Source organism: Tinamus guttatus, unplaced genomic scaffold, assembly GCF_059628265.1.
Source record: "Tinamus guttatus ecotype Peru unplaced genomic scaffold, ASM5962826v1 Tinamus_guttatus_pri_ptg000023l, whole genome shotgun sequence".
Classification (NCBI taxonomy): domain Eukaryota; kingdom Metazoa; phylum Chordata; class Aves; order Tinamiformes; family Tinamidae; genus Tinamus; species Tinamus guttatus.
This window is the reverse complement of record NW_028288557.1, coordinates 1,327,083-1,351,907: the sequence shown is the minus strand read 5'-3', so window position 1 is coordinate 1,351,907 and position 24,825 is coordinate 1,327,083. Positions and strand designations below refer to the sequence as shown.

The 24,825-nt window shown below is 39.0% G+C and overlaps 1 protein-coding gene and 1 non-coding gene across 4 annotated transcripts; both read right to left on the bottom strand.

The window, feature by feature from the left end:
* CCAR1 (cell division cycle and apoptosis regulator 1) lies at nt 1-24,266 on the bottom strand. 3 transcript variants are annotated; one of them, XM_010227618.2, is made up of 25 exons: nt 24,072-24,266; nt 18,668-18,840; nt 18,093-18,137; nt 17,434-17,466; nt 16,252-16,445; nt 15,633-15,747; nt 15,358-15,550; nt 14,502-14,634; nt 14,008-14,169; nt 13,277-13,502; nt 12,404-12,517; nt 11,361-11,527; nt 10,449-10,659; nt 9,555-9,638; nt 8,735-8,920; nt 7,461-7,652; nt 6,683-6,916; nt 6,228-6,339; nt 5,925-5,966; nt 4,429-4,511; nt 3,538-3,684; nt 3,003-3,123; nt 2,255-2,440; nt 1,722-1,927; nt 1-914 (listed from the first exon to the last, which is right to left on the bottom strand). In XM_010227618.2, the coding sequence occupies exons 1-25, from the start codon at nt 24,142-24,144 to the stop codon at nt 855-857; spliced, it is 3,492 nt and encodes a 1,163-aa protein (XP_010225920.2). In that variant the 5' UTR covers nt 24,145-24,266; the 3' UTR covers nt 1-854. The 3 variants fall into 3 exon arrangements, with proteins under 3 accessions (XP_010225920.2, XP_010225921.2, XP_088381197.1); XM_010227619.2 differs by lacking the exon at nt 5,925-5,966; XM_088525071.1 differs by lacking the exon at nt 17,434-17,466.
* LOC148596239 (small nucleolar RNA SNORD98) lies at nt 11,681-11,745 on the bottom strand. Its single transcript, XR_015913437.1, has one exon. It is a non-coding gene; the product is annotated as a small nucleolar RNA SNORD98 (small nucleolar RNA).
* Nucleotides 24,267-24,825: the final 559 nt, after the last annotated feature.

Here is a 24,825-nt window from a genome sequence, read left to right as displayed (position 1 = left end):
TAGGAAAGAAGTCAAATTTAATTAAAGGAGGCTTACAATGGTAGCATTTTCCCCACATAAGGCAATGTTCTGACATCTACTGGCCTGGTACCCAACCATACATTTTAATACACAGCATTTGTTATTAAAAAGGAGCATATATATTAATCCAAAGATAAGAACAATTAAAGGAACACAAATGACATACATTTAAAACAGGCCCATATATCTTCATATAAATCTCACAGCCCTGCCAGTATTTTGGTAGGTTTCTATTGCTTTCTTAACTCATCTGAACTATTGTATATCATGAGGCTTTAATACAAGCAGCTTCGGGGAAAGAAAGAAAAGAAAAGGTACATTAGAGAAAAGAAAATTGTGACAAGTAAAAAAAATCCAAGAAGTATTTTTTTTAAAAAAATCTTTACTTGCAAAATTAAGCAGCATGCTATTTTATGATTTATATTTGAATTTAAAAGACTAATTAGACTGAAAATAAAACCTAAAAATGGCAATTCTATAAATAATGAAAAAATTGATTTCACTAGACTTTAACAAAAAAACATTTGGTAATTAAATACTTGCTACTGTTTGTTACGTTGATGAACTTTATTAGGGTTAAAACTATAACAAAGTTCATCCTAAAACATTTTGCAATGCAAAATTATTTTCACTCAAGGAGTGTCTCAAATTGAATGCTAAGAATTACAAGCAATCTTCAGAAGCAGACACTCACATTCGTAAAACTTTATACATCTTTTGGAACTAAGATATTTATACTACTAAAATCAAACATGCATCACTTTCCATACATTCTGGTATCATGATTTATATTACATTATGTAACACCTTTCTTCTAAACAGCAGCAGTTTCATCATACACTTGCTCCATTTTCTTTGGATTTCTGATCTTTATCTTCGCTCTTCACAACATCCTTTAAGACAAAACAAAAAAGATCAAGTTCCAAAAGTGAGATTCCTGAAGTGCACGGCAGTACAAGACCAAGAAACTGCATTTATTTTTAATACTAAGTGAAAAGTCATACAGTTATTCATATTTGCAGTGTATCCCTAAAAAACTAAGAGGGTATAAAATGAAAGGCAACTTGTGACCTTGTAAAAAAGGACCACAGGAGTTTTACTTTGTATTCCTTTACAGGCATAGAGGAAAGAAAAAAAAAGGAAAAAAAAAAAAACTTTCTGCAAAAACAGGGCCGCATAAAGACACCGATGACTCCAACACCTACTTCCATTCAAGTCTTATTTAATGGGACCTCTCAACGTTCCTTGGGAATATGCAAGTTGGTTTCCACACAGCAAGAGAGATGATGAAGTAATTTGCCCATGCTTGTTTTACTGGAATACCCTGATAAACTTAAATACCTGCGTTTTGCCTAGAAAACAGACATCATACTCCTAACTGAAGAGAGGAGATATAGAAAACTTACACCACAAGGGATGGAGAAGGTCCATTAAATTATTACAATAGCTTGGGATTTATATTCAAAAACTACGTAACAACTAATACAAGTCCAGAACTTTTCTTCTGTTTAAAGCTTAGGAAAATGTGTTTTGCATATGTTATTTTTAATCAACTTCTCATTTAGCATCTCATACAATATAAGATATTATTGTCATGAATTCATGTAGATTTTTTTTTCATTTGTAAATGTTTTTTTCAGATTTAGTTTACAAAATGCTTATATGCAATAAGCAACAATGGAATTAAAAAAAAATCTAACCTGTCTGAGAACACTGTGTATTTCATCCATAACAGTGGCTAAATTTTTGATTGTCTTGTTCAGCTGACTCTCAAACTGCAGATTTTTATCATCCGAGGTTTTCAAGTTTTCCTGTAGTTGGCCAAGATCCTTTTTGACATCTTTGAGTTCCGTAGATAGACTTTTGTTAGAATTCTCCAGCTGCAGTATGGTCTTTTCATCCTCATCTAAAATGAGAGTCAGAGTCACTTCCAAGGCTACATACTTTGTATCTTAACATTCCACTTTCACCACACCAAAAAATTAAATGAACACTGAAAGACTACATTGTGTTACTATCTGGTAACGTGCTATTTTGAAAAAGAAAAATGGTTTAATTGTATGCAACAACAGTACTCCAACTGTTGCTGGTATGCAAGTTCCAAGGGCACATGACAGTGCGTGCAAATATCTAAGAACACTGGGTCACAAGTATTTCTCAGATGGGTTTATCTGCCCCGAAAGTCCTAGGATGTTGCATCCATACTAGCACTGCCTTCAAAGCAGTGTCCCACCTGTTTTTTCTTCTAGCAACTGCAGCTTTTGTTCTATCTCTGCCCGCACTCGTTCACTTTTCTCCAGCTTCTGCAAAAGGCTCCCAACATCCACCATGGCTCCATTGTACACGATGAGGCCAGCGTTTTCCTCCACAGCTTTTGCTTCCTGCTTTATTGTAGGCGATGGTAACAGTAATCTGTTTCCTACAATTGAGTAAGGAGTATTAAGAAATAATCATTAAGCCATTTTTCAGTTGCCTGCGTTTCTAATGACCAGCCTTAAAAGAACATCCTGCACTAGTTTAAAACAATACCCATACTAATTCAAGAGTCACACCTCTAACAATACAGAATTAAGATCATAACATACATATATCTACATATGCACGAAAGAAATAGAACATGTCTGATGTATCCCTCATTTCCTCCTTCCTTCTCCCTGCCTTCCCAATACTCCTCCATTGTATTTTTCTATTCTTCTTTTTTGCAGCAATTGCCTCCCAAGAATCAAGCTCCTTTCTATGGCCCGTAGGACGTGCTGTGATCTGCATGACTGCAAAGGTACTGTGAGAACATGCAATGTTGTCAATGAACATTCAGCATTAACCTCTGTCCTCCTTCCTGGTCCAAACAAATATTCTAAGAAACCATGCTATGAAAGTAACCCAGAACCTCTTGGAGGTCAGAATTACCACAGTTTAAGTGCTCAAAGTTTACTTTTCTAAAAGAGCAGGTTCTCTGCAGACATCTCAGAACTCTATCTTACCTAACATATCGTCCTGCAGCTCTTCAGACTCCTCCTGATTTTCTTCATCTTTAGAAGTATCTGTTAGTCTTCTGTAAAAGCAGGATTCTCTAAGTACTACTTTATTAAGTAGCTTTTTCACCTAAAATGGAGCCATGGAAAGCAATACTGAGTTATTCATGCAGTGTAATGGGTGCTAGTGGACAAGAGTCAGCATACTGCCTAAATAAGTATGTTCTACTTGAAAACCCTACATCAAGAAATTGCAAAGCTTTTTAACATATTGAGCTTAAAAATGTGAACTAGCTAGGAGAGAGAGAGACTTTTCTCAGACACATTTAAAAGCTACATATTCAACACAGGCATATTAGGAGCTGCAAACTGCATCTTTTCAACTTAAAACAATTCACATTAGAGTACCTTTTAAACTAGAAAGTAGAATGCCTAGAAATTAGGAATAAAATACATAAGCAATGGGCTTCAGAGCTGCTTTCCACCCACCCCCTTGTAGCACTTCTGTAGTATTTTCAAAGGCTTTTTTACAGCTATACAAAACCTGAGCACGTGACAGGTGCAGCCCAAGGGTGTAGAGTATCTCCTCCATGTCCTTTTCCAGAAGATATCCACAGTGGCTTTGATCAAAATAAACAAAAGCCATCAGGAGATCTCTGTTAACAGTCACCATCTGTGTCTTGTCTTTCTCCTACAAAAGATGTGTTGTGTGCAAGTTACAATTATCATTTTCCCATCAGCTACTAAAAGTAAACAAACATTTAAGTTAACAAAATTTTCCTCAGTTCCATTTTATCATTTCTTTCTGACAGGTAATTAATATAGCTAGTTATTTATCTCCTAATTAATAAAAACAACTTATGACAAAACTTATGACAAAAACTTTCAAACATTTACTAGGATTACAGCAAGAGGAACAATAGTGTCCGACAGACACTAGTTCCTTTTGTTCAAGCTAACATGCCAAAAAGCTCAAAATATTAACCTAAATAAACCTTTCCTTTCAATCCTTCCTCAGCCACCCCCCAATTAATATATGCTATTCATCAGTTGCTTCAAAACCCAAATCTCATTGTGCAATGAATTAATAATCATTCAGCTCTACAACTGTTCTGCACTGTGCATTGTCATTATTCCTACATTTCCTAACTTTTGAGGCAGAAACAGTCAGACACTTGTTTTAATTTTGTATCTATGCAGGAAGTTCACACATAAACCATGTAATCTATGTTCTTTCCTAGTCTGAATGTGAATGCAAGCTACTAGCCTCAGCATGACAGAAAAAGCATCTATTTTCCTACAGGGAGATGCTTAAGTGCTGCATAATGATACATGCATTTTCCTGCAGGGACACGTAGAAATGTTATGTAATTATTCCAGGTATTAAAATTGCCTTTTTTTTTAAATACATATTGTTAAAAAATGTGGTAATTACTTTATCTTTAGATGACCTCTCTTTGCAATGCTTATTTCCCTCTCTTCGGTCTTCCCGTTTGTTCATTTCCTCTTCATCTCGGTCTATAAAACAGAAAATTAAACATATCCACAGAAAATGATCCTACAGTTACCATCACAAAAGGACATGCATTCATTAAAAACCCCCAAACACCTGGAAATATTATATTTTCCTAAACAGAAGGAAACCAAATGACATTTTAGGTTGGTCTCATACTTTTATTTCTCCTGTCTTTCTCAAATTTAAGAGATTTAATTTAACCCTCTAAAATCCTTAAATTTTCACACCCATGCCACAAAAGAATAAATACTAATGAGGCTAAAATAAGTTGTGCCAACACCACCACCTCTAAGTGGTGCAGAAAATCATCCCAATTCTCCCTAATGAGTCTGCATTCAGCAATGATCGTTTATGTTGGCAGAATCACTACTCTTTATTGTCAAGTATTTTATATCATAAAAACTACATCAAGCACATAATTAAAAACATGTATTTATATTCATGTCTGCGTGATTTTTTCATTACTGGTGTATTTGCTTTTAACCTTCAAGATTTTCCAAGTTTCTCATTACAGCACTCGTTAGATGTGAAGGACCAAAGTGGGTGTGTTTGTGTGTGCGCGCATATGTTTGCAAGCGGACTACACAGTAAAACTTCATCTAAAATTAAAGAGAAAGAGGAATCTGACAACTGCAGGGATGGATTATGCCATGCAGTTCTGTGCCTTGTCTGTGTCTTTGCTTGGAGACTCACGTGCCAAATCAAGCTTTAAGAAACTGCTCACCTTTCTCGGTGGGAAAACTTTGAAAAAGTTCTATACCAATATTTGTCTAATTTTGCCTTTTGCCAACACGTTTTCTGAGAACCACAAGCTTTTTCATGTACCTCCATGGCCTGCTGGATGTGTTCTCACCAACTCAGACTGAAAACGGCACAAGGACAGATTACGGGAAGGCAGCAGCACTTGTACAGGAGAAAACAGCCCCGAGAACTTGCATAGGGGCCAGATAACAATCAAAGAAGAGATGCTTGGAAAGAGAACATCAAGCCTTTGAGGCTGGTGGAGCGCTCTGCTGAAAGCACTATCAAAAACACTGGCTAAAAACGCTGCGACTGCAACATTTATGTAGTTCAAAACCACCTCTCCAGCAAAAACTGAACCAATGACGTAAGGAAGGAAACCCCTAAAATACAAACTAAAAAGCCCACAACATATCTTATTCCTTCCTGCATTTCTGAGCAGGGAAAAAGGGCAACTGCTGCTCTCTGGAGAGAGGAAAGTTCCCTGGCCCCTTTCCCCATTTTTTGGGTGAACAGGGCTCCACCCAAACACAAATCAGCTGCTCACAGTATCATTTAAGATCCCCACACTCTGCATTCTGGCCTAATAAAACCAGGGCGACATCTTAAACCTAAGAAACAGAAAGTTAGGCACTTCAAAGTGGCTTGGTTTTTCAGAGGTGCTGAATACTCACATCTCCTACTGACTTCAATGGGAGTTGCGAGTGGTCTGCATTCTGAAAAAAATAAAACCACTTCTATACACATGCCTTACTTTGCAAACCACAGCTACAGGTTACATAAACTATACAATGCCTAGCATAAAAGGCAATTATGTCTTAAGAAATCTCAAGCAGATCTGGTCAGAATTACTTTAATAAGATTAGTAGTCTAATAATGCAGTTTTAGATTTTTAGTTCTAGTGCGTTCTCCACTTTGAATTCAGTGGCAATGAAAAAATTTATCCAAAAGCCATAACATCCGTAATTCAAAGATACCTTCATCTTCATCTTCAGCATCTTCTGCCTCCATTGGATCATATTCTTCTTGGTTATTATCATCTTCAGTTTCCTCTTCATCTTTAGAATCATCTTTCCTTTTATCTTCCCTCTGAAACAAGAATGTATCAAGCCAGAAATAATAAGAAATAATATAAGTGAAAGCTGTCTCGCTACAGTCACTCAGACTGAGTGGGTCATTCAGTCAAAAAATTAAAAAAAAGCATATACAAATCTTCAGTGATATTTATATCAGTACGTTAAAACACTACAAAATAAACTAAACCTGTAAAGTTTTTAATGATTATGAGAAGCATATTTTAAAATAGATTAACGAGTCAGAAATTATGACTCATATGACTCATGGTGACTAAAAGAGCTTTAGAAAGTAACAGAGAAAAACACAAGACAGCATCAGTTTAGTATGTACTAGTTTATGTTAGCTAGCTACAGACCTTCTTCTCATCTCTATCTTCTTTTTTGTCTTTGTCATCACCAGACTTTCTCCTCTTGGGCTTTGGTTCCTCATTTTCATCATCTTTTTCTTCCTTTTTTTCTTTTCTCTCGTCTTTTTTGCCCTTTTTGTCTTTTTTGTCCTCCCTCTCTGGGAGGGAAACCAGGGCTTTATAAATTCTCACTCCAAAATCCCTCTGAAGCATTTCATTGAACAGTTCTGCAAACAATGAAACCTGCATACAAGGAGGAATGAAGTTAGATAAAAAACAAAACCCAAAGAACTTAAGCACTTAATTACGAATTGTTGTCTTACCAAGTTTTCATACAGCAGTTAAAAACTCTGATCCTGAATAAAGTTTTGTTTTGAACACAGATACCTGAACAAACTTTAAAAAAAAAAAAATCCTATACTGCAGTTTAAGACCTAAACTAGCTCCCATTTTACTGTATAAGTGACAAACTCACTTCCATAGTGCTCTTCTAAGCTATCCATCACAGACAGGGCTTTTTTTTTTTCTTTTTAAATGTGTACTGCACACACAAAAAACAGTTTTAGTTTAGGTTTACCTTTAGTTTTAAGTTTTATTTTGCCATGGTATTGCTTACGTTTAGAATTCAAGAACACAGCACTTGCTACACTGAATCAAAAAGAAACAAAGGGGGCCGAATTATGAGCCGCTTATATTCAACTGTGAGGCATCATCTTCTTCCTCAAGGCAACATCTCCATATAGAGCTCACTAAAGAGTTGTTTAATGGAGTAGTATGGCTCATTTACCTCGAAGGAATGCTCCTTGTTATCCTCCAGTCTGTAGTCCAGAAGAACACTAAGAGACATAATGCTGCAGTCAAACTTCCCACTCTTTGCTGCCCAGTTGGGGTGCACGATGATTGCAGGCTCATCAGGCAAGATGTATCGCCTCTCGCGCCGCTGGCGCTCCAGCTCTTCTTGTCGCTTTCTTTCCTCTTCCTCAAAAGAGGAAGTTAAAAACAGAAATCAACCCGGCATATTCAAGAATTCAGATGAAAGTTTACTCCCATTTTTTTTCCCCCTGGTCAGGAGAAACACAACCTTTATAGATGCAACTGATGCAAATCAAAAGGCTGTAAAGCATAAAACTGCACAGTGTGGCACATTGAAGCTGTGGGAGAAAGTAGCAGCTAACAGAAATGGCAAGCACCTGCTCTCTTACCAAGAGAAAGCATTATGCAAGCAGATACAATTGCAAATTATGTTAGATCGCAAATTATGTCACTATGATTAGCAGGTAGGAGAACTGAAAAGGGTAGGTTTTAAAAGTAGAACACACAGCAACTTGTCTGTACATCCATGGCCCTTTTCGGCAGTTGGCTTCAACCTCATGGCACATAATTTATCTTCACAATAAAGCAACAAACCCTAAAGAGTACCAAAACTAGCTGCAAAACATAAGCGGGGGGGAAAGACGACAACAACAAAATGCCTTCCAGCACACAGAATGTTTCCCAGAAGTGAAAATTCAAGTTTCATAATAAAGATAAGCCTAGGCAAACAACTGGCCACAAAAAGGAGTCGAGTTGGCTGAGGCACTATCGTCTTTCACAGAGACACAAAACAGCCCCAAAACCACACTTGGCAAATGATAATTCGCTATGGCTTATATGCTGCAGAGAGCTAATGCAACTAGGCAGCTGATCTTCATAAAGGTTTAATAGGTTAAGATCTTGCAGAACGCGCTCACCTATTTGCAATAAGTGCAGTTTTGCTGGGGGGTTTTGCTCTTTTTATGAGGAGGATACGTTTATGGTCTGACATTAACTGCTAATGTTAAGACATGCTTTAACAATTGCACATTTCAGCTGACTTTCCTGGTAGAAAAACAACTTCAAACTTGCGAAGATTTCACTCCAATTCAGCACCTCCGGTTACATAAAGAGTTGCCAGGCTAGTCAGCTAAGAACTACAAAAATATCAGCAAAACTAGTGCTTTTTAGATTTATATACTTACTTTTTTTATTTGTAAAATTTTATGTATATAGTAAGAATTACAGAAAATATGTCCAAAAGCTAACCTCTTTGTCATCTTCAGACTTCCTATCTTCCTCCTCCTCCTCTTCTTTCTCAGACTTCTCTAGCTCCTTCTGCTCTTCTTTTTGTTCCTCTACTTTCAGCTGCTTTGTCAGTCGAGCTATCAACTGAGACTTCAGTCCTTTAGAGCTAAGAGTTCGACTTTCTAATTCTTTGCGAAGGTCATTTACCTGATAAATAAAAGCTTTGTAAGTGGTATCAACCAGTGACACTGTAAAACATGAGATTAGCAGAAAAGATGAAGTAAAATTAAGAGCACCGAAAGTCAAATGCATCTCTTTTAGATCACTTTTGATAAAAAAGTATTTTCCTATTTTCCTGATACATAATACATACTATATATAAAGTCATGTTCTCCTCAAGGAATCTCTTTTCACAGGAGCAGGCAAATTATTTGGTGCTGCTTTTTTTGTTACGTCTCCTGACACAAGGTTTTGCATAATTAGTGCATTTTACTAATATGAAAGTAATTTTAGGTCCCATCTTTTTGCATGTAAGTAGACAAGGCCGGATTATTGCAGAACTTTCATTTTCCAGTTTAAAATGCTGTATCACACATGATATGCTTAAGTTGTACACAGTTCAAAAGATCAGAAGAGATTCCATTAGTATTATTTGGCTATTTAAATCAGCAGCCACACTGCAACATTGCATCTAAAATTAACAAGGCGGGGTAAAACACTGCTAAATGTTTTTCCACAGGTAAGAGATATGCAAGAATATTTTGGGTCTTTTCTTACAAATGAAAATGCACAGTTGAAAAAAAATAATAATAAAAAATAAACAAAAACAACCACCCACAACCTTCATTGTTTTCGGATCCAGTTTAGACCAGTGTGTAGGTGTAGAGATCTCTTTAGCTTCCCCATCATCTTTTTCCTCTTCATCCTGACAAACAAAATTAAAAAAAAATTATTATTCAGAACGGCTGAAAGTCTTAGATTTACTTTTTAAATTCTGTTGCTGATCTGTGCAAGGTCACAACTGTTTCAGATAGTCTTCTCCTAAAGTTTTCATTTCGACACGTTCACACATACATTCTACCACTTTATAAATTGCCACAGTGCCACTCAGCCAATACAAGCCAGATCTGCGGAACACAAAAGGGTGATAAGCAACACCACGACCAAAATCGGGGTTACACCGACACTGCCGGTCGCCGTGAACCACACAGCACGTGATCTGCCCCCAGATTTTAAAACCCCAAAGTGACTCTTTGTTCAGTTAGACCTTCCCTTATTCCAAGATGCTCATCAGCCACATGGCCTGAAATTCAGATGTTTCAGACTAATGTTTGTCCAATTTCAAGTAGCACAATTAGAACTGGCCAGAAGAGAGAATTTGGAAATTTTAGAAAATGGCAAAATGTTTATATAGACAGCTATTCATAAACTGCATCTCGCTCAACAACTGGTCCCAGATTCCAGCAACTACTTCTATGATAAAGTTTTTTCTGCGCACGTAAGCACAATTTAATTCCATTTGCGGTATCAGCAAACACGTTTTAAGTTAGTATACTAGCTGAAATAAAAATAAAAAACAGCATTCGCTACACTGCTGAAAGCTGGTTTACCAGTCATTGTTACCAGTTATGTTCCTCCTATGTATGTATGTTGTGTAGTATGTGGTGTGCATTTTGTGCCTGTGTTCCTGTGCCTGTGAGAAGCAGAAATAGAAAAAGGGATTAGCGTTCAGTGCCTGTTCTCCATCAGCCTCCTTGCGTTCACCCTGAAGCTTCTCGACCAGCTGCTGCTTGTATCCTCGGGAGAGGGTTTCCCACTCTGAGCGGGTGGGAAGGCAATGCCAAACATCCGGGAAAAATAAAACCACTGTCTCCACATGAGCTGGAACTGTACGCCCCTTGTGGGTCTCCTCAGGGCGATGGTAGCGAATCTCTGCAAAACGGTACCTGTTGCAAGGGAAGAAGCATGTTGGAAAAAAAATTCTACAACACATTTTTCAAGAGCCTAGATCACTTGTAGCACATCAAGTAAAGAAACTTTGCTGCAAGACCTTGAAGTTTATCTAAAGAAAAAAATTATGGGAGCCGTATTTTCTCTTTTGGCACATTTGTACAATGTATCGCAATTTTAAAAGATCCACCAATTTTATGCTCTTTTATGCTACTGCTAGGTAGTGCGAGTAGATTTAATGCGCAAATAAAGAGTTGGAGCACTTCAAATTTAGCACAGAGTAGACTTTTCTGATAGTAGTGGAACTGCACTAAGTGTGACACAGGACAAATAAACTCATCAAGAGAAAATATGGCTATAACCAACAGCTAATTATTTATAACAAAAGAACAATGAAATGAAGTTCTCTTGACGATCTTCTCCAGCTATGCACAAAACGAAAAATATTTTCAACATACATCCATGAAAAAATTACAGAATAACATGTCAAAATCCAGACTTTTAATTAGTTCTTAATGTATTATTCAGCACAGTTGGCACCAATCGAGCTTATTACAAATCATAACCTCCTTTTGAGTAGTTTACCTGCTCTACCACAAGCAGCTGACAGAAAAGGTGTTTTCACTTTTTCTTTCTTAAATTTGGATCATAGGCAAGTATTTCTAGAGCGCATAGGGTTTTGCGGCACGGTACTTACCATTGTGTGCACACGCTTAAGTCAATCCCTGTAAGAGCCTTGCAACAACGAATAGCCGTCTTGATCAGCACTGAAGGGTCCTTTTCCGGATCAGGTCCGTCCAGTGATGGGGACCAGTGTCCTCCGATAGCCATAGCTTCATCTTTGCCTTTCATACCCACTAAAAACTAGACAGAAAGAAGCTTCTGAATGTTCCCCTGCGAGGGGGTAAAACATCACTTACCCAAAACCTTAAAAAATATTTCATAGCACAAATACTGAAATCCATCAGTAAACTGTTATGTTATTTTGAAATCTGAAAATGAAAGTCAGTCAAGAAAGAGTTCAGTTATTTTTCTTCCACAGATTATTTCAGAAATGGAATAGGTTTAAAACATCATTACTCATTCTTGTTCTATATGACTTTCCATCAGGTTTCTTTATGTGCATAGGCTTATTCCTTTGCAATTAGAGGCTTATAATCAACAAACAGGAATTCAAATGGTGTTTTAACTCTAGTAGACACACGTATAGACGTTCCTGCTTAAGAGTGATAAAGCAAAGCTACAAAAGATAAAACCACAGAAGCATTATTGAATCTGTACATTCAGAAGCTTAGCTTTGAAGGTGATTAATTAGAAAACAACAGATACACGTTGCTTTGAAACACTGTAACACTTGAAGTTAAAACAGTTTTTTTCATTTTAATGACAATGCCTAAATTCCACTTCACATGATTATTACTTAACTGCTGCTTCATTTGAATTCTCTTCACAGTTGAGCCCTTGTAGTCTACATGCTTGTTAAAAAAGACTAACAAAGTTAATTATATATAAGAGATTAAATATCTCTGGTTTGACTAAGCTGGAGAAATCAGTAAAAGCAAGTGCAATGACGATAAAGCTCTAATAAAGCCGAAAAAGGAGACGTGACATACAAACTAGGTCTCTTCAGGGAAAAACGAAGCTGTCATTTAGCCTATGAACTCTTTTCTCATCAAGGTATTTTAAAGCTCTGTAACTAACCTTCTTGGCCAAGAGTATCCGGCATTGAAACATATTTACCTTTACAAGTCTAGCAGGATGCTGAAATCCGTCACGAAGTTCCTGGGGATCTTCAGCCAGAGCACATGACTTATGATAGAGATCCTCCATACTAGGACTAGCCATCAACATCACCTGTTGTGCAAGTCAGAGCAGTTTGATGAAGGCCTCCCACTACGACCGCTGAACAAACTTGCGCGCGCTTACACGCAGACCTATACTCAGCCTCAAGGTCACAAAACTCAGCGAATGCAAAGCCTGAGCATACAGCTGTATGAGCCAGGTCTGAAGGGCTCGTCGGAAAGATCTCTTTCCCTCCTCCACCATCCTTCACCCATGCAACGTGTGCTATATTATACAGTGGACTGAAAGTATTGAAGAGCAGCTTCAGCAGCTTCAGGACTACCATTCTACTTAGTATATTATCACTGAATGCACTGAATAACGCAGCACACGCAGTACATTTCTGCTTTCAATCACTGACTTCTGCCATTTCACCACACTTAAAAAAAAATGGCCTAGCACACATCAGCCTCATCTTAGAAAGGAGAGAGGGAGGGGAAGCTAGGTTAGCTGTTGGGCACATATGGCCCAAAGACTGCACTCAGACCCTGCAGGAGCTGGCTCTCTTGCCTACAATTAAATCAGTACAATATGGTGCAGGGAAAGGAAAAGAAGCCCCAGCATAGACAAGAAGTAACAGAAAAATAAACTGCATTTCAGTCATGGTTTTTCAAATTCTATACACCAGCTACTCGCTGACAAGTTTAAAACCCTATTTTCATTAGTCAGTTGTTGTAGCCTATTTTCAGCTCAGTGGTAACCTGCTTTTTGCCCTATACGGAGAAAAAAAAAAATCTAATGAACAGTCATAATACAAGAGGCTGCACAAACCTTTGCACTGTACAGATGGTCAGCATCAGGTGGATCAAGGACAGCAGCGTTTTTATCTATAGGATCTACTTCTCTATGCATAACGTAGAAATTGCAGTAGTTTCCCAGCTGAAACGGTCTAGACATAGGAAAAGCATCCACCCAGGTAAACTGAGCATCAAAGAAATCACTTGGGATATACAGGTTCTGGTAACGCCTCCTCAGCTCCATCATGTCACAGCTGCGGCTGGAATAAACAGCATTTTTTGAAAGATACAGTAATAAAAAGAAACCAAAAAAGCACAACGTTAAGAAGAACATTCACTGGAAATACAACCACGTTACACCTAACCTAGAGGAGCACTATTTCGAACTGTAAAGTCTTGAGACCAGGAACCACATGTGAACCTGTGAACAGCCACGTGCAGCTTACAATATTCGATACTTTTGATCATTTTGAGTCATGCATAATTACTAATGCTTGAAAAGGACTAACTAGTAAACATACTTTAATTAAGGTGTCTACATATTAGGGAAAATAATAAATAGAATTATAAGGGTATTGCACAGAAGCCCTTGAAAACAAGAGCCTAGTAAGTTTATTATAAGGCTCTCGGCCATTACATATTTGATTTTTCTTTGAAGTTCAGATCATTATCTAGCACTCACTACACACTGACACAACTCATGGTAATCTGTACCTGCCAATAAAATGAGATCTTCTAAATAAAAATCTGGTGCTGCAAACATACCAGTCCAAGGAGAACTTGGAAAACTGAACGGTGTAACGCGGAACAACACGCCGTGGTCTCCGAGGCGATCTCTCCCTCTCGCGTCGGGGCGATCTCTCTCGGGAGCGTTTTCTCTGGGGTGATCTTTCCCGGGACCTACGTCTCTCTCGTTCTCTTTCACGACTTAAAAATTCATACAAGATGTACATAATTTTACATGCTGGTAACAAAAAAGCTTTCTAGAACATTGTAACACAATAAAAGCTAGAACTGTCACAGATGTTTCATATATGAAGATGAGAAATTCTGAATTTTTTGTTTCAGTATACTGTCCCTTTTATAAAAGCAGGAATTGATTATGTAGTGCTTTCACTACAGATACACAAGAATGCTTTAACAATATCTGCTGGTGAAACCATGCGTCATTAACTAACTCTGAAGCAAAAAGATCAGCTCTTTTAGAAGATGAAATAATAACCAAAGCAACCTACAAAGATCTGACATCAAGAACGTACCTCCTGTCATCTTTTCGATTTGGCATAGAGTCTCCTCCTCTGTCATTCCTCCCAGAGAATCTGGATGGCGGTTCTAATCTTCGAGCTGGTTGAGGCTGTGAAACTATACGAACGGGTGGCTGTAACAAGCCAGCTGAAAACAAAAATTCACAAGCTGAATACATAGCAGGGGACAACAGTCTACTCTGTATCATCAAAAACGTTGACTTTACGGTTGTTTTGAAAGATGCCTAACAGTGAAACAACTTAAAAAGTAAAGTAAGTCTACCCAACCTCAGCAGAGTGCTACCTTCTTTCTCACTGAACTGCTTTCCAATTTATTTTAGAATTGAAATTTTTATAAAGTATCTTCGGATGGAAGTAATAGAATCTAAATAAGAAGCAGGTATAACCATAAATATGTAACTCCCAGAAAATGAAATTATTTGAAGACAGATATGCCATATACTTGTCGAGCTAAAGAAAATCTAAAACTTAATTTTGAGCCTACTAACAGATAAAAATAATTTCTTTGCCGTAAGAGCTTATCCAGGGCAATTGTGCTTAGGTGGTAGTTCAAGAATTTCGCTGCTTAGTTTTACTGTGGGTTAAGTAGTACTGTAGGTTTTATTATCAATCCTACTGCTTATTCTTCAGCCACTGAAAGTGCAAGTGACACCACAACAACCTTTAGTTTTGACTAGTCATATTGAGCAGTGTTCATTCCCTTAAATGCCAACGTGGCTGACTAAAGCAAAGATATGTATAGCAAAAGGACAATTTAAAGGATAGCACTGTGGAAAGCTTCATCATATTGGACAACGCAGAAGACCCCAGTAAGCACAAGGAGAGCAACACCCCGTAAGCGGAGGAGCACCTTTCTGCTGCGGCTGCTGCAGCAAGGGCTGGGGCTGCGTCTGGAGCAGGGGCGTGATGGAAGCGGCCGATATCTGCGCCTGCAGCAGGGACTGTGGCTGCGGCTGCGCCTGGACGCCGAACGCCGTCTGCTGCGCCATGGGCTGGAGAACGGCCGGCGGCGTCTTCAGCAGGGGCTGAGCTTGGCTCTGGTTCTAACGGAATGAGCAGAAATGAGCCGTGGAAGAACTTGCGCTGGAAGCACCGCAACAAGTCAGAGCAGGTCACCGTCTATACCTGGTTGGGAAGAGTCTGGATCCTTTGTGCATTCCATTTGAACGGCATGTTGGGATTGTAGGTAGCTTCTACCAAGACTCGGTCGCCCACCTGAGGGGTCTTTCCTTTAACAGCACTGCAAACATTGGAGAAAGTGTATGCTGAGAGTCTGAGCAAGACTGAGGAAGCAACTTTTGTATTTGAAAGGTATATTTGGAGGGAAGTAGAAGTTGTTCATTTAAAAAGCTTACAGTAACAGCATCTACCCTCAAATTCGGTGAACGGGCTACCTGCTTCAGACAGGAATATGCACAGAAATTTAATTCCCGTCTTTGGTCCGACATTTTAAGTTCCCAAATTGTACGTATTGCACACACCGAGAATCATATGCACTTCTGCATCACAAATTCTTCTGTTTTATATTATAAATAACTTAGTACACTCAAGAGTCTCCTAGCTTAGTCGATGCATGCAGAAAATTCATGCAAGAAACTTACATCTAGAATCTATCAGCTTATTCAATCTTCTGACTTTCAGCATTCATAGAAAAAACAAAATGACTGCAGACATTACCAATGCAATAATCTAAACTCTTTTATTTGGAATCTCATAATACTGCAAGCAAGTAGTTACACCTTACCTAAGCTGAAAAAAGACATCTTCATCCACAAAACCAAATGTATCATGGAGCTTAGTAACTACCCCAGTGAAGACACGCTGCTTTTGTGGCTGGGTTTGCTGCTGACTTGAGCGGGGTGCTGGATAAGAAACAGTTATCTGGGCTGCTGGTTGAGGAGTAGATAGGCTAAGACTGGTAGGCAGGGCAACAGCTGGCTGCAAGGAAGCAAAATAAAACAAACTCCATAAACCTCATAAGCTGCTGACATACCTGCAAGGAACAGCGCCTTAGCTCATGTAGACAGCAGTTTAAAAACCTTCCTAAAGCAACTACTCTGAATGGAGATTTTCAGAAGATGGAAGTCTATTTTAAGATGTTTTTCTTTTCTACTTGAAATGGACTGTCTTTTTTTTTTTTAAATTCACATTTTAAAACTATAAACTTTGCCTAGAGAAGAGAAAGGAAAAAAAAAAAAAGAGAGAGAGAAAGAAGACTGCATTATTGTCCACATGCTCCTATACACTAGGCTTGAAGAGGAGATAAGCTCCTCATCTTGCTAGGAAAACCTGCTTAGAGATCACTCTCCATTCACAAAGCAACTGTGTTGCAAGTCACCAAAGGGATTGGGACTAACAAGAATCCTTCTCACAACTTGAAAATTCATGTGCAAAAGCAGAGTAAGGAGGTAGAACACAAGTTTTAGAGCAACAAAATAAAATTGAGCTACCTATTTTTACTTCATACTTTTTTAAAAACACATTTTGAAGTTTAAGTGAAAACAGAACGTGAGCAATTTACAATGTGCTAAATGGTGGCAGGTTTTATGCCCGTCAAGCTCAGCAATAGTCTTTTCAAATGTCTATATACACATAATGCAATAATGTTAACACAAAATTAAATTCCTTCTCAAAGGAGAAAAAGATTTTCCTAATTTGTTACTTACTGCAAAACACTTGAAGTTCAACCCGTAAAAGTAATGGAAACACCTATTCCCCCTTAGGATTAAGGAAAAGTGTATGCTGCTCAGTTATCAGGACCAAGGCAATGCATATTTTAACATCTGGATAAAATAAACCTGTACCAATATAATGTCCGTTGATATTAGCTCATTTTACAGATTAAGCCATTTAGGAAGTCACAAAATTTGCACTCCTGCATTATCCGTGTTTGGGGGTGAAGACCAAACAATAAAACCAAACTAACCTGGGTTAAAATGCTCTGCTGAGGTTGCTGCAACTTAAAATAAATAAAAAGTTATAAATTAATTTTATATGCTTAAGGAAATTGTACAATTTTACTTCCTCTTTACAAGCAAGTTTTTGCTTAATCTGAGTCAGTTAATAGTAAATTCTTTGCAGTTTGGTCATTTCAGCAGTTTGCAAATCCATAAAATTGTGCCTATGTGATTAACTTTAGGATCACATGATTCAGCTTTATTCAGCAAGCAGAAATGCTGTTTCTTGTAACTCAAAGGTAATACCTATATCAAAAATAATTTTGGCAGCTGAAGGTGGTTGACCGTGGATGACCGTAAGATATGTAAAAGGGAACTTTTTTTGTATAGTATCTTTCCAGTAGTTAAAATACACGGCCCTGTTTAGAGCAAAGTTTAGCAGAAATGTTGTACACATGGAATTGTGTATTTTTAGTGTCCTCTTTGCATGAAGGTAGGGCAGGCTCCCATTCTGGATACATCTCTCCATGTTTGTGAACTTCAAGTTCTTCCACTATAAAAAAAAATTACTTGGTTTCTTTAACAATTTCCCATGCAAAGTTGATTTTGGAGACAAATCCTACAAGACACACAACCAACATTATTCTTCTAAGTTATTTGTGATGTACACAGTAAGAATCAGACAAACCTGTTGCTGTACACTATAGAGAGTCTGTTGAGGTTGTGAATATTGCTGAAACAGATAAAAGCAAAATATCTCATAAACAGGAAGTAGCATTACCCCCAAAATGCCAAATACAAGTTATCTGCTAAGTGTGTTTAGATAGAAACTAGTCATGTTTAACAACTGCATTACAAAACACAGGAATGCTATCAACATATAATAATATCCTTATAACAAATATACTTTAGACTAGACCTCTGGTGTACTGTTTCTATGTAAAATTTTACTTTGGCAATTTTTGTTAAGCCTTACACACAAGTAGCGTGGACACAGTATGAAGTTATGTAAAATGCTATCAAGATTACACATTGTGGTTGGAGATACTCAGAACTTTAAGCATTCACCTTGGTGTCAGATTTTTTTTTCCTGAAATGCTAAGCTAAGATCTAGCAGCCATCCTCCCACTTTCACAGATTAATACTGCTATCAATAGCGCTAGACCTAGAGTAAGCACTACAGCTTTTAATCAAGTTTGTCTTGCAATAGTAGCATTCCCCCCTTGCTTTTTTCCTGGACAGGGGTCCTAGGGACAAGTGTACCTGCTGTAAGGCAGCTGCTGCAGCTGCAGCTTGTTGCTGCAAAGCAGCAGTCTGGGTCAGCTGGTAGTTGGTTGGTGTCTGGGTGGTGAGGCCCGCTGCGGCCAGCGCCGTCTGCTGCGTGTAGATGGTTGGAGAGGCTCCAAGCAACGATGGCTGCTGCACGCCCAGAGCAGCTGAAAAGAGAGCACACACATGAGCACTTGGAATAACTTCAAACAGGTGGCGTTTCTAGCAGCTGCTCTACTGGAAATAGTGTGAAATGGTGCACTCCCGAGTCCAGCTCTTCAGGTAGACAAGCCCAATGTCAAAACTTAAGCTGAAGCATTGTATCTGCCTAGATTCTCTGAATTCAGTTAGAGTTAGTACCTCACAGGAGAGGCTCAGAGACTCATTTATCTCATTCCTTCAGGTTGCTTATGATTTTACAGCTCTAGCAGTTGTGCTCCACACACTGTCACATATGTATTCTAGGAGATAATATTGTTTTAATAATAAAATCAGTACCATTCCATTTTACAATAACAGTAACACATTTCCAGTATGATAGGATCTTTCTGCCCTGTAAAGTTCTAGCTTTAACTTTAAAAGCCAAAGAAACTAGTTCTTTCTCCCATGACAGGCTCTACATTCCTCTTCCTTACTCCTCCTCTATCAGTTCCTCTTTTGTCCATTTACATTCATCTGGAACATCACCAACATCTTATAAAGGCACCTTAGGCAGTTCTTTGATGAAAAAGTTTTGCTGCTGCATCCTAGAACAGCTTCCATTTTACTTGGCTGCATTATTTAGCTAGCTCCCTCAAGGCCAATAACACGTCCATTAATCTTTCTTCTCTTATTCCTCACTGCTGAAGAGAAATTCCTGCAGGCACACAAATTCACTTAATGCTACCCACTTTGAGGCTGTTTGATCACCCTAGCCACCACTGAGTCCCCTCTGATTCTGATACTGTGCTGTGATGAAGATGGAAACACTATCATCAAGCTGGCTTCAGCAGCAACTCACTTTTTGTAGGAAGGATGCTCACAGGAATATTAACATGCTTGGTCTCAACGTCAGATCTTCAGTCACTCTGCCTTCACTTACACCTGGCATTATGACAATTTTCTTTCCAGCAGAGCCCACAAGCATCTCTTATGCAATTCTCAACCCACACTACTACCCTTATCCCATCTTTTCCATTTAAATTAAGATTTTGCCACCACTGCAGTCGCTTTTATTAGCTTTCAGTATTAATCAAGTACCATGTTATCTGCAACATTGCAGATGAACTTGCAGCAAAGACCAAAGTCAGAACAGTGCTGAGATACCCCACAGACCAGCATCTGTAGTAACTTTTCTAGTAATTTGCCCTCAAATGTTTCAAGAGTGTAATCTGACCATCTTTTATTTAGGTGCCAACCTCCACCACACAGGTTCTGATGAAGATACACAATCCTGTTTGCTATGCTAATAACAATAAATAAAAACCACATAGCCAGAACTGACCGAGGGTGGTACTGACATCTGACTGCCATATAATGGTTATTGCCAGCAAGCATCTGCAGTGACAAATAAAAGCTTCTTAGCATTTGCAATTATCACCCAGTAAGTACAGTGCCAGAAATGCCTTGCTTCATATGAAACCTAGCAAACAACTTCTACTAGCACTAAACACTGCATAAATTGAAGTCAAGAAAGGCTTGCATACAGATTCAAGTCCCAGCCTGCTGCTTTATTTTGGGTAAAAAAAAAAAAAAAGTTTCTCTGGCAATAACAAATTCAGAAAAAGACAGTATTAATCACTCCCTTGATGCTTAATTCCAGAGATCCATTTTCAAACTACGGAGATATTATCCTCATGGCACATGATACAGATTTGTTAGGATTATAATAAAGGAGTGCGACACAGGGCTGTGGGTATTTTTCACAATTGTGACAAATTGTGAGTTTGGAGTCTTTTGTGGTTGTTTGGGGCTTTTTTTCCCCTCCCTCACAGACCTGCAAATCCAATTTTAGACAACGATCATCATTAGAAGATACTATTGCCTTAAAAATCAAGTTTCCTCAAGCCTAACACATATGCATTGTAAATGCCATATAATCCTCTCCCCAAAAACTTCCACCAGCAGGCACACAATAGAACCAGGCTTAGTGTGTTCATTACAGGACATCCCTTTATAGCAAGCCAACAATTTGCACATCAGCTGCCATATCCTTGTGGTTGCAAGATTCAGATGAGTGCCCAAACAGCCACAGAAATCTAGGGCTTTACCGTGTCTTTTCTTTGGAAAGGTTTCAAACTCAAGCTCTATGAAAACAGGTTTCAGTATGCAACAATCTTGAAGACGGTCTGTACTAGGCATACAGATATAAACCAAAAGACGTGTCAGAAATCAACAGCTGAGAGAACAGAAGGGGAATTTCCTTCAGGGAGATGTGTGTGTTTGTGTGTGCAAGGAAGCTACTCATCATCCTAAGCCTGCAGACAGACTGACACAGAAAGCCTGCGTTATCTAGGGTTTTATTTTTGGCAGGAGGTTATCATTTAATTTCTGCCTAAACTATGCTTAACTAGTGTGAAGGGATTTTACTCTGTTCTTAATCATACAATGCATTAAACCCCTAGACACAAGAAAATTTCACTGTGTTGCAAGTAGGAATCTCTCTCATCATACGAAGACCTCTGCTGACACCTGGAATTACCTACCTACCTTCTAATACCAGAGGCACACAAGTAAATAGTGAGCCATCCCAAAGAGATTCCAGGAACCCTTCATTATACCCATGTCACTCTACAGCTACACAGCACTGTCATACCTTACTAACAGGTAATAGGGCCCTAAATAGCAGTTACTTTTCCACCAGAGATTGCCAAGACAATATGCAAGTAAAGAACTCCTGGTATTATCTTTCCGCAGTTATAAAATTTGGTTTATAACATCATCAGTGAAGATGAACAAAACCGTTCCTTACTTTTGACCATAGGAAAAATTAACTAACACATTGCCTGTGATATGAAAAAAAACGAGAGCTATTCTGTCCCATGCAAAAACATTTGATGCTTTGGAGAAAGAACCCAATACATGGATAAAGACAGCTGGCACACATAAATATATATATATGTTTTTACCAGTTCTCTGAAAATATGCCAAACTTTGGTAAGCATGTAGGCTTTTTAAATCAGGTTTATGAATACTAAAAGCACAGTCTACAGGAGAAGTTCTCAGGCTTGCCTTCAGATGAAGCGGTGTGTACTATTCAGCGTGCCTGAGCAAGGCTCCTGGGCAGGCGAGCACCCTGGCAGCGCGCACAGCTTCCTGCAGAAACGTGCTCAGTGCTACACGCTGCTCTTCAGCTCTCAACAAGATCAAGAAACACTATGTATTAAAACAATAACCACCACCTGCTGTCCTATGCACTAGCCATCTGCACTGCTGATTAAAAATAAATAAATAAATAAAGTAGGTGACAGTACATGAACAGGTGCTGAAAGAGGAGCTGGGCAGCCGAATCCTGGGAACTGGATTGAACAATAGTGACTGCAGTAGCACAGGAAGGGGCTTCAGGGAAGGAAGCAAGGATCTAGAGGCTTTGCAGAGAAACTGTGCAGAAGATACTGAAGAGGGCAGCTAGGAACATGAAGCAAGGTGGGACAACTGCAGGAGGAAGGGAAAACTGCAGACAAATGTCGGTCTTTAAAGGCCCAAGGGTTTTAATCAGGTGCTATGGATGGAAAACCCTGGAAATACTGCCCTCTCTGAGCAGGTGAGGAACTTCTCACAGCAACTGATGCTGACTGCTCCTCCTATCCCAATCAAATTTTGCACTTCATTTAAGAAGGCAAAGCAGCCTAACTCCGAAAGCTGGAAAAGGGTAAGAAGCTGCGAGCTTCCAGCCACCTACCTCTGCTTCCTCTTCTGCAGAGCCCCCTTCTGGCCCTAGCTCAGCAAGGCCTAAGATGGCTGCCAGCTCCTCCCTCCACTTTCCTACACCTTTTGCTCCATGGAGGAGCAAGGACGTGGTGCTCAGCTCAGCCTTGCAGCACCTCCTTGGGTGTACGGGCCTGAGCGCGCCCCAGCGCAGGGCTCAGAGCTCCCGCGCCCATCGGCGCCCCCTCACTGCCCCCAGGCACCGTCACTCAGGCACTGGAGCCAAAGGCAAAGTTTCTCTCTCCCTATGTTCACAATTCCTGTCTTTTCCACTCAACTTATTAAGCAATTTCTATCCAAAGGGGATTGGCATCAGACATGCGGATTATCTATGTCAGGAAGAGGCTCACTGGGATTGACCACCATGAAACCTACTGGTAAGAAAGGGGAGAACCCAGACCCTTAAGGATATGCAGTAAGATTGGATGGACACCCAAACGGAAAATGAGCAAGGCACCTAAATAAAAACAGAGCAAGTTAGCAGAAATATTATTGTGGAGAATATTTCCTCCTCCATACTCCCCGTAAGGACTGGGAGGCATTCCCAAATTTTGCCAAGCTTCAGGAAGTAAAATTCATAAAGGAGACACAACATTCAGTTTCATTATCTACTGAAAGGTACAGAGGATAACTGCAAAAATAGCCTAACAAGACTACTGCCCATTCTCATATTTTGACATCCTGAATCTTCAAGCCCTGTTGAAGGCTTTTTGCATCAGACTGAATTGAAATACTTTGAATTCAAGAGGAGAAAGAGGCAACTCAGCACTGGAAATGAAAATACCAATATTCACTGTGCATCAACTTCATATTCCTGCCTTAAAACCTTTTCTGTCATAAAAGAATCCTCATGAATCATACATCGAGATGCAACCAGCTAAGCCTTCAAATGCACAAGTCTGTGATTCAACACAGCTACATATGAAAACCTAAGGACAAAAACACACGGACATCAGCAGGCAATACCCTAACTATAGTGAACTTTTGAGTTTTAACTTGTCACCAAAACCATAAACACTTCTCCCTCCAACAAGCAAATCTCAAAGACATCTCCACTATGTGACATATGCCAAATATATTAATAAAAGCAAAGTATTTGTAAACATCAATGTAAGCTGCCCTGGGAATGAAACACAGGCACCCCATTAAAAAAAAACTGTAATGTACTATTAGTGCTACTGTTATTTCATCCACATTAATGCAATCTGGGGAAAAGTAATATGATTTACAGAACTTTGGATATGATTAATTTAATTTTACTGCTCGAGAGATTCAAAGACAAGCCAGCTTTGATTTTACTCATTACCCCTTACAAGAAAAAAAACATAGACCTAAGGTTAATTAGTCTTCTTTAATACTTTAGCCACATTAGAAGCATCAAGCATGTACTATTTTAACAGACTTTATCAATAAAGTAGTTAGCAAGGAGCGGCTCTTCACTACAAATGTACTAGATGTCAGGGTTCACGCACCAAATTAAATGTAAACTGACCTGGTTGAGACACTGCAGTGGCTGTAAACTGAGTAGCCCAAGGGGGATTCTTCTGTCCTCCAAACTGAGCCATCGCGGAAGGCAAAAACCTCCTGGGTGTCTGTCTTCTATAACTCCAATCTAGTAAAGGAAAGCAGCAGCTATAGTCTTAAGAACATTTATCATTGACCTATTTTAATTTCAGGTCAAAAAAAAAAAAAAAGCCAAACTGAAAGATTGCCTTCACATCCCCAAACCTGCTGTGCAGTTAAAAGCTGGGGGAAACAAAAAGTTGTACGACGAGTTATTATATTTTCCTAAGAAATGATCTCCATCCTCCCATCCTTAACAGGGAGACTAAGGCTACCTAAACAAAAAGAAAAATGAAAGGAAAAAAAAAAAAAAAAGGCAGCGCTGAAGTTTGGGGAAAGGTGACTGCACAGGATGGGTGTTTTGTGCTATGGTCCTACGGTCACTTCCCCACAATCCTGGGGAGCGGGGCAGCATGAGGATCACCACACGCTTTGGGAGAAGTGGTTTCCTTGGACAAGGGCAAATCCGCAGCACCAAAAATGCTAGGATCGCCCCTCACCCCCCACAATTTACCTCGTTCCTCCCATCTCGTCCTTCATCAGAAAAAGGGGGAAAAAAAAAAACTCCTGGATCACCATCAAGCCACCTCCTTTACCTAGCTTGGGTTTTCCTTTGCTTTTTAAAAATTGAAGAAATAAGTAGAACTAACCTATTATTATTGTTGTTGTTGCTGTTATGCATG

Excerpts from the sequence above, each read along its gene's own strand:
- CCAR1 (XM_010227618.2), bottom strand. The coding sequence starts at position 24,144 with ATGGCTCAGTTTGGAGGACAGAAGAATCCCCCTTGGGCTACTCAGTTT. Across the intron at positions 18,841-24,071 it reads CACTGCAGTGTCTCAACCAG|CTGCTCTGGGCGTGCAGCAG; the intron begins GTCAGTTTACAT and ends CTCTCTTTTCAG. Across the intron at positions 13,503-14,007 it reads TCCAAGTTCTCCTTGGACTG|CCGCAGCTGTGACATGATGG; the intron begins GTATGTTTGCAG and ends TGTTTATTCCAG.